Consider the following 14,170-nt stretch of genomic DNA (forward strand, 5'->3'; position numbering starts at 1 on the left):
ATTTTCAAAAATAAAAAAAATAATAATAATAAAAAATAAAATTAAAAAATTAAAAAAATAAAAAAAATTAAAAATTAAAAAGAAATAAAAATAAAAAAAATAAAAAAATATTATAATTAATTAATTAATCAGATTTTAAAAGAAAAAAAATAAAAAAATAATTAATTAAATTTATTTTTAATTTATTAATAAAATATATTATTATTATATTAATTAAATATATTATTATTATTATTATTATTATTATTATTATTATTATTATTATTGGCAGGCGCCCCCCCCCCCTTTCTTCCTATCTTCTTCTTCTTCTTTCTTTATTTTCTTTTCTTTTCTTTTCATTTAACTTGCAGCTCTGCAAGTTTTCTCTCTCCCCTCACGTTCTCTCTCCCTCTCTCCTCGATTTCGTGATGGATTTTCACCTGATCGAAAATATGAAAATATCACTGGACTCCATTCGCCGCTACCGTCATTTCTACCGGAGCGGATCGGTGGTAGGAGCGGCGTAAGCGTATTCCCTGGGGTAAGTTATTTCTCCCTTTTTCTTTAATTTCTTACAAAATATAAGCCCAATTGACGAACGGACACCACCACGAGAATCTAGGGATGATTCTCTACAAGTCTAGTGGGACGGAATTCTCGTGGGGGTGTCGGGCCAAAATCCCAAATTTGGAGTGCGGCAATTATTAAGGGGCTTATTTTCAATTAATTAGCATGAATTTAGAAATGCTAAAATATTGAGCATTTTGGGTTGAAATAGAATTTCTGAAATTTAGGGTCCGAGTGAGCACTGCGGGTGTAATTTTGGGACCCGCAGGAAAAATTTAGAAAATTAAGTGGGGGTGTTAAATAATAGTTTAAATATTAATTTGAGGTATATGGAGTCTAGGGAAGGCTAGATGGGTATTATTTTGGAGAAATAGATTAATTAATTTGGGAAAAATTTAAATTGCAGGAGTTGAATTTCGGACGCCAAGGGAGTAGAATTTGGGATTCTAGGGAGACTCTCAATAAGTCAGGTAAGGGGAATAAATTATAACAGTGTTTTTAGAATTATTATTTGAATGAATATGTGAAATTGAGCATATGATATTTTGTCTGAAAATTATTATGATATAAATATCAGATAAATTGTGTGGCATTTGAGTAATTGTAAATTGTGATATTTTGGAGTGTAAAATATAATAATGTGTAATTTCTGAGAAAATATTGAAATGAGAATTACTGATCTGATTAGTGAAAAATAATGTAATATGGTATTATTATATGAGTAGAAATGTTTTGCATGAGAAATGAGTATTTTGGGAAAATGTGAAAAATACATGAAATATGATATATGATATTACGAGATGATGAAATGTGCACAGAAAATGATGAGAATATTTATATTGAACTGAATTGTGATATACTGGAATATAATTGATGAAATGCCAATATCGCATAATGATTGCGGGTATGTGGTGGTAAACCCTGTTGGATAGTTATGATATTTAGCACGGTACCGTTGCGAGTGGTGTTAGTGCAACCACACGGACTCTTGGAGCGTGTGGCGTGACAGTCGACTATGCCATTGTGTAGGGTTGTTGGGCCCCCTGAGTCCGGATCAGGGTATTAGGCCGGCCAGTCGTACTACAGACGCGATATGTGATATGATATTTGATCTAACCAGGTCGGCCAACCGCGGTTAGATCCAGCCTTCGGGCCGCATAACCTTGACCATGGGGGGAAGCATGACGTGTATAGAAAGATCCTCAGGATGGCCATGAGTTATAGACGCGATGTTGGTATTTGATACCGAGGATACTCATGAGCCGGAAAGTAAAGTGGAAATGAAAAGTGAAAGAATGATAAAATTGGCTAAAATGAGAAATGAAAGAAAGAATGGAAATTGAGAAATAAAGAATGATAAAATTGAGAAATGGAACAGTGTGAGTTAATAATATAAATAATTAAAACGACGTGAAACTCTCCGCCTGAGGGCTTACTGAGTAAGGTGAGTGCCCTGATGGGTATCAGATGTGGCTATACCCGGCTGCGTAACGTGTTAGGGCAGAGGGAAGCTACCTGTATGGGTGGGTAATCTTCCCTATTCTCAGGAACTTCGCGTGTAAATATGTGTTGGAAATCATTAAATTTGATAAATGATTTTTAAGCTTATAAAAGCTTGTGTTGTATATTTATATGATTATGTGTTTGTGAATATCAGTGTATTTTCTCAAATGAAATGGTGATTTGAAAAGTAAAGTGTATTATAATTCTACTCATTTTGCCACACAATGTAAATAATCTATTCCTTCTTACTGAGATGTGTCTCACCCAAATTATCTAAATTTTTCAGGAAACAGAGATAGGCCAGGTGGTAGAGCTCCGTGATCATAGGAAGCTGGGACCCTGAGATACAGGGTGAGTTTTGACTAGGGAGGTGTGGTTTTCTAGGATTGTATTATTTTTGGGTATGAGATAGTGTTGTGTATTTATGTATGTTGATACTCTGGGTATTGTATTCTGACTTATGTGTATATACTGGCTTCCGTTGTTAGGTTGTTTAATAAAATACTTTTTACCCGGTATCCAATGCGGGTCGGGTCGTATGAATGGTACTAGGATTGTTGACGTGGCTGATTTGTGGATGTTGTGGATTTATGACGTGATTATTTATTTATTAAAAGAAAAAAAAATTGTACGAAAATCGGGGCGTCACACTAACTCTACACATTTCTAGTGAGGTGGGATTTAGGCTTGGTGTTATGTTTGGATAGCACATCTTTCTAGTATATAAGAAAGATGGGCTCAAGCTGAGTGATCTAATGGCAAATAGGGTGATGATTGGTGGGGACATGGTTTTAGGTGTTAAAACCATGGGACAACGTACTTAGGTAGATGAAGAGAAATGGGTGCCAGAAAGCTGCAGTAGCAGCAATGAGCATGTTGAGCAGGTAGAGTTGGAGACTCAGGGCAGGTGTAACGCCCCGACCCTTTAAAACCCGGGTTCGGCGCGTTATACCTGATAAAATCCTTGATAATCCATAATCCATAACATACGCAGCGGAAAACATAACCATAATCTCCATATAACATAATACCAAAGTTTACTAATTCTAACTACCAACCATAATAAATTAATCATCCACCTATATTCAAATATATACATGTCTCCAAAACATTATCCACAAATACCAGTATGTTTCACAACTATCCTTTCATATCTGACTTAAAACATAAAGACATAAAACATAAAATATACATATCAAAATTAACATAAAAATATACCCTTTTTATTATATCTTCCAAAAATGTTATAAAATCTCAAGCTCTCAAAGCTCGATCCTAAGAAATCTTGAAAAAAAATGAATTCATATTCGGGTGAGACACATCTCAGTAAGGGAAGAAACAATATATTAAAACAGTGTGTGGCCAACATGAGTTTATATATGACATATTATTTAACATTTGAAAATCGTTAACAAAATTTTTGAAATCATTCCTTGAACCTAATCAATCACATGCAAATGTTTAACCCACGAGATTACTCGAGGATAGGGGTGATTACCCGCCCATACAAGTAGCACCCCTCTGCTCTGATACCTAGACAACCCAAAGGTTGCAGTTAAAGCATACCAAGGCACTCACCTTACTCAGTAAGCCCTCAAGTGTTAGATTAATCTCGTACTCACGCATTTAACAATAGTTTACCGGCAAAGGCCCTATGGATAGGGAATTCTATCCGCCCATACAAGTAGGTTCCCTCTGCCTTAGTGCGTTATGCAACTACTGCCACATCTGAAGCTACTAGTACACTCGCCTTATTCAACGGGCCCTCAGGCGAAAGGTACGCCTCGCCCAATCGTAACATGTTTTACGTACATACATACTTCTAATATCATAATACATCATTCTTTTCTATCATTATACATTCATGCACATTCATTCATGTTCATAACTTAAGTTTGCATTTCGTTTCACTTTAAGTGACTCTTTCCCATTTGTATAATTTACTTTGGTCATTTCATTTCATTTTCATTTCATTCCTTCGTATTACAGCTGGTCTTTAGCCATCATCAGTTAGTTTACGTAGAAACGTGCTAGATCTGCTAACACAGCTCCTTTTAGCTATCATCAGTTAGTCTACACAGAAGTGTACTAGATCTGCTAACATGACTGTCTTTCAGCTGTCTTACATTTACACGGTTGCATTTAACATACACAAGCAACATTATCCATATCATATTTTATTTTCATTGTTTTAGTTACTTAGCCTGCATCTCATACATTTAACATATATTTGCACAGAATCTCATGCCACACAATTTAGTAATAAAATTCATACACTACCTGTAAAATAAGCCAACCAACATTTAATGTTTATATACTGAAAATACCTTTCATTTCTTACTTAATTATCCTGCAAATATTTCCCACTTTCATCCTTTCATTTTTGCATATACATATCTAATAAACAGTCCTAAATTCGAAAAAAAATATAATTTAAACAGTTGGTCTTTTACCCATACTGAAACATATACATGTACATATAACACAATTTATTTTTCCATTAAATTCATAAAAATTCTGATTTAATATATATTTTTCCCCTTACCTGATTTCTTGAACTACATCAACAGGGATCCCAAAAAATACCTGCGGCGCTCACCCGGACCCTGAATAAAAAATTCCTAACTCCAATAAATTATTCCTGAATAAAATATTATTTAAATATTTCCTAGAGCTATAATTCCTAAATAAATAAATATATCCTTAAATTTAGCCAAATTGCCAAATTTCCCAAATCTCACTCTCGCTTTGGAGTAAGGTTTAGAAAACCCCAATTGAAAAATTACCTACGTCAAAATGACGACAACGATGATTAGGACCCCGTGGTGGTGCCTGATCGTCGATTCAACAGCAAATTTAACTAGAAATTGAGAAATTGGGGAAAAAATTACCTTTCCCCAAGAGCAGTACCTAAGTTGTTCATAAAAAATCTGCTCCAGTAGAAATATCGGCAACGGAACTAGGAATCCAACAGCACCTTCCGTTTCCCGATCTGTCGCAAACTCACTGAGTAATTGAGAGAAGGAGAGAGACGGAGACGGAGAGGCGACGGGTGAAAGAATTACAGAGAGAGACTGAAGAAGAAGAAAAAGAAGGTGATGGAACTTCTTTAATTTTCTTTATTTATTTATTTATTTTTTAACTTACTTTTAGATAACTTTTATATATAAATATATATATATATATGTATATATATCTTTATTCCAAATTTTTTTTTACTATTCTTTTATTTATTTAATTAATGTAATAATATTTAATTAATTTATTAATTAATTAATAATTACTTTTTTTTTTCATACTATTTCTTTTTGCTTGTTTATTAAATACATTAATTGAATAATGTTTAATTAATTGATTGATTAATAATTTTAATTAATTTTTTTTTAATAATTTTTTTTTTCGGGTCATTACAGCAGGAGTGCAGGGAGTTTTAACTCAGAAGACTTGTAGTGTCACAGGATAAATTGGAGCATGATGGAGATTGTGATGCAGGTAGAATTTCAAAATCAGGGCAGAGATGACGTTGGTCATGATGCAGGGATTTCATGCTCGGGAGACTAGTAGGATCACAATGGGCTTAGAGGAACTATCAGACCACCGCCCAGGTGTGATATGATGTCTTATACAATCATTACTACTAGGGAGGATCCTACTACCTTTTAGGCATGACCAGGAGAAGGGTAGGTGGACAGGTGTCATGGTGGAGGAGATTAAGGTACTGTATAAGAATCATACGTGGGGGTTGGAGGTGCTCCAAGAGGGGGAGAGGGAGACAGGTTGCAAGTGGGCAAGTATTCTATTATTTTATATGAGTGAAATGCTGATTGTTGGAAAGGTTCCGACTGAGGTAAATTAGTTAGGGACTCTGTTGAGAAAGGAAGTTGACATAAATGTGTTGAGTGCTGCTAAGAGTTTTCTTGGGTTGGAGATTCGCAAGAGTAAAGCTGTAGGGAGATGGAGATTATCTCAGGGTGACTTTGTAGCTGCAAGGAGATTGGTATTATCTTAGGGCAGTTGTATTGACAAAACTACATGGCGATTGTGGTTATCTTATGGTAGTTTTGGGGATCAGATGTTGGTAAGGTTTAGCATGGTCGATGTCAAACTTGTTGCTGGTACACCGTTGGCGAATCTAAGTAAACAATCTACCGTTCAGTACTCAAGGACAAATGGTGATGTTCAGGTCGTGTCAAAGATTTCCTACGCCAGTGCAGTTGGATACTTTGGCAGACAACAGAGGGTTCCTTCAGTTGTGAGGTTCGCAGATGGAGACTACATAAGGGGCTTAGATAACAGAATGCTTGCAACGGGTTACATTGTGGGAAGGCCTAATTTTTGGAAGTCCGGGGGTACATTCTCAGGGTGCATTAGTTGCAACTGGAGCGGAGTTCTTGGAAGAGGCTGAGGCTGCTAATTAGGAAGTATTGTGGTTTGAAGGATCATTCAAGGACTTGGGTGTTCAGTTAGGTGGGGTTCCTACTACCACGGTCAAGTAGTTCAAGTATGGCTTGGACTTAGTTTACGTCTCCAAGTGTTAGAGAGGAGACGGGTCCTAATCTATAGGCTTGGGTGGAGCAGTGGTTATGCTTTCAGATTTCTAAGGTGGTGAAACGTCAAGGTGGAGATTGTTAGGGATAGCTACATGAAGTGATGGACAATTGCATGAGAATAGGTTTGAAGCAGTACGTGGGAGGACCTTTGCTCGGCACAAAACCGTCAACAATTTGGCTAAACCGTCGACAATTTTTATTGGCACAAATTACGTAATTTGAATTCGGAGGCTTGTAGATTGTAGTTTAGGTTTACTAGAACTTTTTTATATGCATAGGATTGTTATATAAACAATATTTGATCATAGTGGAAACCCAAGTGCTGCTCCCATGGACGTAGGCTATTGTCGAATCACGTAAATCTTATGTGTTCTAGTTGTGTTTTTGGCTTCTTCTTATCATTGTTTGATTGCTTCTTGAGTATATTTCATCATCAAATGATTGCACTAGTAATTGTTAAGTGTTTCGTGTTTGATTGTGTGCTTCCGCTGTGCATGTTCAAGTTGAATAAATGTAAATACAACTCACTTGAGGATTTCACTATACACTCCTTCAATAGATGGAAAAACCTATCCTTTTGTAGGCAGATATGCCCTTTACAATTCCTCCTTCATTAGGTGGAGATGCCTCTCTGCTTTACGTAAGTGAAGTTGTCTCTCTCCTTTCACTAAAGGAGGCAGACGACGATTGCTGCATACTAATAATTGATTCCCCTTGAGAGTTTATCCGGATGAATTACCACGGGTGCTTCAATGGTCGGACGATTTTCACTCTTGGGTTTGGTGCCGCACAATAGTGTCCAAAATGACTAGAATTCTCATGTTATTAAAAAAAAAAAAAAAAATCTCTCTTTAAAAACCTATTTTCTCATTTTGCTGGAAATATTTTCTGACAAGGAAGGACAAATGTTTGGAGATTGCAAGTCAGAGAGAGAGAGAGAGAGAGAGAGAGAGAGTTGAATTATGAAAGCCTATGGGAGGATGAAAAAGTGAATGTGTATTAATGTCAAATACACAAGGTTGGGAAGTGGACAGAGGAAAGTACAATTGGAAAGAGATGTGTGATTGTTATAAATAGAATGAGTTTCATGAGTGATTTTGGGGTAGCGTGTAGGCCACTGTTGTATGGGTGTGTATATTTGCATGACAAACACGCGATAAGAATAGATTTTGTTCGGCTGTTTGTTTCAACTCTCCACAGGGATAAATAAATGGAAGTGCCCTCCTCCCTTAAAAAAAAAAAAAAAAAAACTCTCTACAGGGGACAGGCACAGTGCTATAGGTCCAATAAGTATATTCGGATAAAAAGCCGTTTAGCTTGTTCTAGTTTTGATGAATTATCAGGTCACTTAGCTCATTTCAAATTTTGATAAATCATCCGAAGAAAGTTCAACTGTGATCAAAACCACCGGCAGTCTTGAGGGTTCTCTACCCTTTTACGTTTTTTCCATCTTCTGATTTTTTAAAATTCTGATGGGGATTGTGATGTAACCTAAATGAATGCTTGTGGACTTGGTTGTTTCCAAATGGTGCAGATTCTTTTGTTGAAGTTCATTCATCTTTCAAATGCAGAGAACACATGTAACAATTTATTGCTTCATTAGCTTGTGCCATTGATCCAATTGAGTCTATATATGCAGTGTTCCTATTAACTTTCCTCTCACGCCATGTTTGGTTTGCGGATTGAATTAGAATAAGAAAGAAATGAAATAAAAATTTGAGAATGATAGAACTAAGCGATAAATTCATTGCATTTCATTCTGAAGCACTAGATGGGAATCAGATTATTTTTCATTATCGAATCTATTATTAAGGAAACAAAATTACGTGTTTGGACCGTACGAATACAAATAGAGTGAAAAGCATGAACTATTATTGAATTTTTTTTCTTCCTCTGCTCCATCCAGATTTTACATGGTTATTCGCAAGTTAAAGTTTTCTACAAGCACCTAAAATGATTTTTTTCTTTTAGTAGAATATTAAACTGTGATTAGTCAATCACATGTGTGCTATCATAAAATATTATCGGTAGTTATATGGGACTATCCTTGGACCCTTTGTTAGTACAATAATTAAAGACAATGGCAGCATCCTTGTCCCCACGCCCACTGCAGTTCACCACAACTTTAGTAGCATTGGGTAAAGTAGGGCAGAGCTTGTCAAGAATTGCTAGTGCATGAGCAGCCTCCAGCGCTGGAAATATCCCTTCTAATCTGCATAGTCTCTCATAAGCTGCAATCATTCAAATTTCCCATTTCAAATTTTCAACACTAAAACTTATAGACCCTCCAAAAACTAAATTAGAAAAAAAAATTACTCTCTCTCTATATATTTTTTAAAATTTATAATTGCAACAGTATTATGTTATTGTTTACCATGAAGGGCTTCTTGGTCTGTGGCCGTGTAGAACTCCACTCTCCCTGTGTCTTTGTGAAAGCTGAGCTCTGGGCTGACCCCCGGATACTCCAACCTGCCATTTGTAATGAAGCAATTTAATTGATAGTTTTAAAAATACAAGTGGATTTATAAAATAATCTTAGAAGTTTCATAAAAAAAAATGAAAACAAACCATTTAATTAAAAAAATTGCCCGACATTTATCTAAGAACGAGCTGTTATCTAGCAACAAAGTACAAGCAAAATGTGAAAAATGCATGAAATTTTCATTTTCAAAAATTGTTGGATATCATGTCACGTTAAAAAATAAAACTAACCAAATATCCTAATGGGCCCATGTGCACGACTTTTCTTACAGCTGTAGCATCTGGGCTTAGGATGAAATGTATGTTAGTCCAAGTTAGGGTGTGGGACATTGAGAAAAAGTCACAAAAAGGAGACTAAGGATGTACACGTCTTGCTTTTTTTTTTTTTTTTTATTATGCACCGAGTTTTCCACGTGTCCATTTTACGGTCCACGTGACTAATCTCGCGCCCCTTGAAGCCGACCCCACAACTCCAAAAGGAGATAAATTTCAAGAATCCAGAGGCGGAAACGAACCCGAGAGGATTGAACACTTGGTCTCGTGAGAGGCACTCCCGCAACCCGCATTACCACTTGAACCACACCCTGGGGGTACACGTCTTGCTCTTTTGGAACCATAGTGAAATGTACATGCTTAGCATAAATATTTGAGAGGCTTAAAAAAACAAATGTTATATTAAATATATTTTGTTGTGAGAAATAATTTTTACATTTTATTTCTAGAATTAGAAGAATATGATATTTTTATTCAGTATTTAGATATTTGTAGAAAAGAGGAAAAAAAAATTATTTTAAAGATTTTATACAAATATTAAAATATTGACAAATAAGATGACATTTTTCTAACTCTATGAAGAATAAAAAATGTAGAACTGAATTGTTTTCCATGATTAAACAAATCAAAAAGTACTATTAAAGAATCTATTTTTTTTTTTAAATAGTTATCAAGAGAACCAAGAAAAATTAAATAAATTTTAATTCTAAACATCATTAACATGTGTTTTTTTAAAATTTTTAATCATATTAAAATAAAATTTTATTTTAACAATATTTGATATATACAACACGAATAAATATTCTTCTAATTTTCCTTCACTTTTCCTCAGACCAAATCTTGATCTCCAATGGAGCCTAATGGCTTATTCCCTTGTGAAAATAGAAAATTATTTTTTATTTTTTATTTTTTAAAGAATTACAAAAATATCACATCATTTTTAAGTTTTCTAATAATTTTATAAAAATGCCAAAAAAAAAAAAATCCCAACATTTTTAATACATTGTTTGAAAACTAAAAAAAAAAAAGCAATGTAAGGCACATTCTTATCTAGTCACGTTACATCATTCATCATTCATTTTTTGGACTATTTAATACTAAAAGACTCAAGTCATTCGACCCGACAGAACATGAGATAACCTAGCTAGCTATCTTTTATCCTACACCTTCTTTTCACTCCTCCCACATTCATATTAACTAAGACTCTCAACACAAGTTTTAACATTTAACTGGAGTGACATTCTTATGGACAAAACAATTTTCATTAATAGTACTAAAATGGACTAAGAAAATAGAAAATAAATAATAGCTCGTTCCATACTTACCCAACACCAATGGAGTGTGGCCCTAGAATTTGGCCTTCTTCATCTTGCAACAAGTAGCTCATGGCTCCATGGTAGACTCCCACATCTCCTTTTGCCATAGTTGCGGAGTGCTTTCCACTCTCCAAGCCCAAACCTCCGGCCTCAACCCCTATCAGCCTTACCCCTTCTTCCCTTATGAACTCATCGAACATACCCAGCGCATTGGAGCCACTTCCAACGCAAGCTATCAACACGTCCGGTTTCCCTCCCCACCGCTCCTTTGCCTGCCTCCTTGTCTCCTTTCCTATCACCGATTGGAACTCTCGGACCATGCTCGGACATGGGTGCGGTCCGACCACCGTCCCAGTCAAGTAGTAGCTGCTTTCTAAGTCTCCCACCCAGCTTCGGATTGCTTCTGACGTTGCATCCTTGAAACTTCCTTCTATAGGTTTAACCTACAAAACATGAAATGAAATATCATACCTAATGAATAAGAGAAAGTCATGGTGGCTCAAAAAAGGATAAGGTTGATGTATGTGTTCTTAGCTTCTTGCATGTACTATTTTTGTTATTTGAACTTCTGAGGTTAAGATTTGAGTCTAGACTTGATTGCTCGACCTAATCGAAACACATACAACTAATTAGGGGTCAAGAGAGGATGGGAAACAATGTCGTCTATGAAGAATAACATCTTTTATTACGTTCTCTAAAAGTATGCTTTGGATGGATATGTTGGATCTTATTTTCTTTCGTCGTTAGTTCATCCTTTCGATTTTTGTTTGGTTGGTTTAGATTTTTTTATTTTAGTTTATTTTATTATCTTTGTTTTGGATAGGCATGTTTAGATTTGTTTTTTATTTAGTTTTGTTTGGTTTTGTAATCAGATTTTGATTAGTTGTTGGTCTTATTTTTTGGAGGTATTTAATATTTTTTATCTGTAATTTCACAGTACTTGTCTTGTAATAACAATATTCTTTCGTCATAAGTGAGGGTATATCAATAAATAATTCGAGGTGCCGTCCTCCATTTAAAAAAAAAAAAAAAAGATCAAGAGAGGATAGTATGGTTGTATGCACTCTTAGGTTTATCTTGGATACTTTTTCATGACTTGAACGGGTGAAGATTTAATTAAATGTGACACCTTTATCGATTTCTCAAATAATATAGGTGCGCAAGTATCAACATAGCATGAAAAAAGGGTGAGTTAGTATCAACATAGCATGAAAAAAGTTTTTGAATTTACAATGCACTATTTCTTCGAGGTCACGACCATGCATGTCACAAGTAGTGGGGCAATTAATCTCCCGATTTCTTAAAGCATTTTGTTTTTGTTTTTTTTATTTTTTATTTTTATTTTTATTTTAGTACTTGTTGGGGGTACCTGAGCTCCTAGCAGCTTCATTAAGATGACGTTGGAAGATTGTCTCTCCATGTCGGTGGTGCCCATGAAGATGGTGCAGTCCAGGGAGAGCTTTGCACAGGCGGCCGCCGTCGCAACCCCATGCTGGCCGGCTCCGGTGGCAGCCACGACGCTTTTCCGGCCGATGCGCTTGGCCAGCATCGCCTGCGCAATGGCATTGTTCATCTTGTGTGCACCGCCGTGGTTGAGATCCTCTCTCTTGAGATAAATCTCCGGCCCATATCCGCCGTTGATGTTCTTGTAGTGGTTTGTGAGCCGTTCGGCAAAGTACAGCGGTGTTTCCCGGCCAACGTAGTCCCTTAGCGCCATCGCGAGCTCCTCCTATACGCAGGAAACTAATATTAGAAATTATTGGGCTGTTTGCTCATGGGTGTTAATTTTTAAATATATATATATATATATATATATATATATTTTATTAAAGCTCAAGTGTGCTAATTGGAAGTATTCAGTCAATTTATATTAAAATATTTTTTTTAGTAAATTAAAGGCCCCCATAATAAGCTTATAACACGAATAGAGTAAATCATCTACCATTCCATGGCTAACTAGTCATTTTCACAATTTTTCAAAATTCCAAACTTAAAAACATAAGTCCTAAATTTTTATGGCGCTCCAATAGAACATGAAAGCTTCACCACACAACGAATTGTGCCTCAAACCCCATATGTACTACCCAAGTCAGGTGTTCATTTTTAAATTAATCATTCACTTGAATGGTCCACACCATATGTCACTACCTGAACCAACCAATGACACTACAGATCGAACCACACCAAATTAAAGCCAGTTGGCCCATGCATACATATATACATACATATGCTGCAAACCCATTATATATATATATATATATATTCTTTAATTATCCCAGTTGGAATTTCAAGTAAATAATTTATATTTGGAACAAACCTGAAACTCAGTGTCATGCAAGACCGAGTTGAACTCAGCTTCGAGGTGGGTCAAGCAAGCCATGAGTGTTTCAGGGACAAACTTGCCCCCGTACCTCCCAAACCGTCCTGTGTAATTTTCAGTACTCAATGGTATTTTCTCATCATCATCATCATCACGAGTTAACGTTTTCTTTACTTCTCTTGTTTTCTTGGCGGGTGGCGAGGGTGGTGACTGTCTTCTGATCACAGTGCTGCCACCGCTAGGCCTGGGAGGAGCAACCGCTGATGAGCATAGCACTGCAGCAGAGCTAGAGGAGGCAGACGAACTACTGCTGCCCACTAATAATCTCCCTCTAAGAAACCCATTTTCCCATTTTGCTGGAAATATTTTCTGGCAACAAGGAAGGAAGGCTGTTTGGAGATTGCAAGTCATCTCTGTTTCTAGAGAGAGAGAGAGAGGTTTGAATTATGAAAGCCTCTGGGACGATGAAGAAGTGAATGTGTAGTAGTGTGATATATATAGGGTTGGGAAGTGGACAGAGAAAAGTGTCATGGGAAAGAGGTGTGTGATTGCTATAAATAAAACGAGTTTCATGAGTGATTTTGGCGCAGGGTCGGTGTTGTAATGGTGCGTCAACTCAAACACGCCAAGGCGGTCCCATGATGCGTGTGGCAGTGAATAGTTAATTTTCATAGGAAAATGCAACATGTGGTTGGCGCAGCCTTGGCCCCTGGGGATATGATGACCAACCCGAAGAGCCCAACATGGCGTTGGATCAATTAATATCTTATCTTCCATAGTCTTTAATTGTTTTCTTTTCTTTTCTTTTCTTTTCTTTTTTAAATGAAGCAAAAGAAACCTATTTTGAATTTGTTGAAAGTTTGTTTTCAATTTGAAATTGAATAGATTTTTTTTAATTTTTTTCTAAATTTTAATTGTCAGGCATGGAAAGTTTTGAAATGTTAAATAATTTATAAAACTAAATTGGATTGAATAAGGGTTTTGGATTTCTTTTCTACCAAATTCGAGAAAGTTTCAAATCAAAATCGCACAATGAAAAATAACACTCAATATTTTATCTCAATCAACCTAGAAGTTATGATTAATAATGATTTAACTATTATAAATAAGTTAACTGCGCATACACTTTCAATTGTTCCATGTAGGGGTGTAATTGATTCGGCATGGTTCAGTCATGGGCA

The 14,170-nt window shown here is 35.9% G+C and overlaps 1 protein-coding gene across 1 annotated transcript; it reads right to left on the reverse strand.

The window, feature by feature from the left end:
* Nucleotides 1–8,367: 8,367 nt before the first annotated feature.
* LOC131153019 (tryptophan synthase beta chain 1-like) lies at nucleotides 8,368–13,516 on the reverse strand. The gene is made up of 5 exons (XM_058105033.1): nucleotides 12,987–13,516; nucleotides 12,039–12,398; nucleotides 10,679–11,112; nucleotides 8,974–9,068; nucleotides 8,368–8,830 (listed from the first exon to the last, which is right to left on the reverse strand). The coding sequence occupies exons 1-5, from the start codon at nucleotides 13,398–13,400 to the stop codon at nucleotides 8,631–8,633; spliced, it is 1,503 nt and encodes a 500-aa protein (XP_057961016.1). The 5' UTR covers nucleotides 13,401–13,516; the 3' UTR covers nucleotides 8,368–8,630.
* Nucleotides 13,517–14,170: the final 654 nt, after the last annotated feature.

The sequence above is a fragment of the Malania oleifera genome, chromosome 4 (assembly GCF_029873635.1).
Source record: "Malania oleifera isolate guangnan ecotype guangnan chromosome 4, ASM2987363v1, whole genome shotgun sequence".
In the NCBI taxonomy this organism is placed as follows: Eukaryota; Viridiplantae; Streptophyta; class Magnoliopsida; order Santalales; family Ximeniaceae; genus Malania; species Malania oleifera.